At 39.3% G+C, this 1662-nt stretch overlaps 1 protein-coding gene across 1 annotated transcript in view; it reads right to left on the bottom strand.

Moving 5' to 3' along the window:
- Window positions 1-1662, bottom strand: part of TRPA1 (transient receptor potential cation channel subfamily A member 1) — a 57956-nt gene that overhangs the window by 14080 nt on the left and 42214 nt on the right. The window contains 1 exon segment of the mRNA XM_045290234.1: window positions 962-1051. Coding sequence (XP_045146169.1) covers window positions 962-1051 — 90 coding nt within the window.

Genomic DNA, 1662 nt, shown 5'->3' with positions numbered 1-1662 from the left:
GAGACTAAATATCGAGGGCCAGACAGCTGTGCTCCTCTTCAGGGGACACATGATGGGTTTGAACCATGGACCCAGCAGTAAGCAGCCCAAGACTTAACCCAATGTGCTTCCAGTTCTCCTTATATTAAGCCCTGAAGAAGAAAACACTTTAAACCACCATGAAAGCTACAGAATGGATGTCCCTTATCCACCATAGTGAAGACTGCCGCATGATTTTCATAAACCCCGGGTCTCATCTGAACTTGGTTTGCCCATTTAAGAACTAGAGCAGAAAGAAACGACTATGATACGATTTGGACTCATTGTGACTACAGACTAGAACAGAGTCAAATTTTGTCTTTGGGTTTCAGTGACTTTGAAATCTTTGTGAGAGACAGCAGTCTCACCTTTCTCCCAGGCAGTGCCTGGTGGGTTTGAACCACTGCCCTTGAGGTCACCAGCCCAATGCATAACTCACTGTGCCAGCAGGGCTCCTATGCTATTAAAAGTTCCCAAATTTTATTATCACTTGAATTTTTTTTTTCAAACAGAAATCTTTATTGCTTCAAAATAAATTGAAAGGAAAATACTTTCAAATTGCATTCTTGGTCCAAGTGGATCTTTGATAAACATTTATATTAAAATGATCAAATTCAAATCTAACTATTGTGTCAACCAAATATTAAAATTGAAATGAGAGAAAATGTCCCAAAAATGTTCATAGTTAACACTTTAGTCAGGCACACAGCTACTGGGAATTTGTAAAAATGCAACATTTCTGCTTCAGATGTGCATTAACTTTACCTAAAATAATATGACACTTATGTTCTAAGATGATTACGTGTGATATTTCTAGTTTACACACTAATCAAAATGTGCGCTCTGACTCTGAGGTCATTCTTCACATGACAATGTCTACATGAATAGGTCGTCTCTGCTTCTGCACAGCACAACATTTGGACACGTGGAATGCACTGAGTACCTGTTGGAAGATCTGGGAAACTTCTTTGCAATATCCAAGTATGCTTGATAAAAAAACCAATATCATACACACTTTTATAGGGTATGAATTCTGAAACAATAAAATAGTATGAGACAAGTAGTTAGTAGATAGATAAAATAAAACACTGTTAACCTACAATTTCCACTATTTAACTCTTTTGGTTTCATTTTTTCTGTGTATTGTTCACAATCGATTGAAGCAGAAAATTACTATAATACTAATGTAGACATGGCAAAACTCATGATCAGGTCTTCTTAGAAGATGGTCAAAAATTGCCAACTTAATTCTAAAAGAAAGTGAATCTGTGGGGTTATTTCACATTTTTTATTGTGGCAGAATGCACATAACCCCAAAGTCACACTTACACCATTTTAACTGATGTATTGCCCAATGCAGTGCTATTTAGTGTGTGGACAATGTTGCGCGGACATTTCCACCATCTGCAGAACATTTTCATCACTACCCACTGAGCAGTCACCGCTCAGCTTCTGCTGCTCCGGTCGCTCAACTCTCAGAAGCAAACTCCCTGACGCGGGGTCCCTTCTGACTCAGAGTGACCCTCTGAGGGCAGACTAGAACTCGGAGAGTTCCTGACACTGTAGCTCTCTACAGAAATAGAAAGTCTCGTCTTTATCGTTCAGGGCTGGCTGGTGGTTTTGAACTGCTGACCTTGCAGATCT

This window comes from Echinops telfairi, unplaced genomic scaffold (assembly GCF_000313985.2).
Source record: "Echinops telfairi isolate 266 unplaced genomic scaffold, ASM31398v2 ScPeMD7_1;HRSCAF=3_0, whole genome shotgun sequence".
In the NCBI taxonomy this organism is placed as follows: domain Eukaryota; kingdom Metazoa; phylum Chordata; class Mammalia; order Afrosoricida; family Tenrecidae; genus Echinops; species Echinops telfairi.
This window is presented reverse-complemented; position numbering and strand designations above follow the sequence as displayed.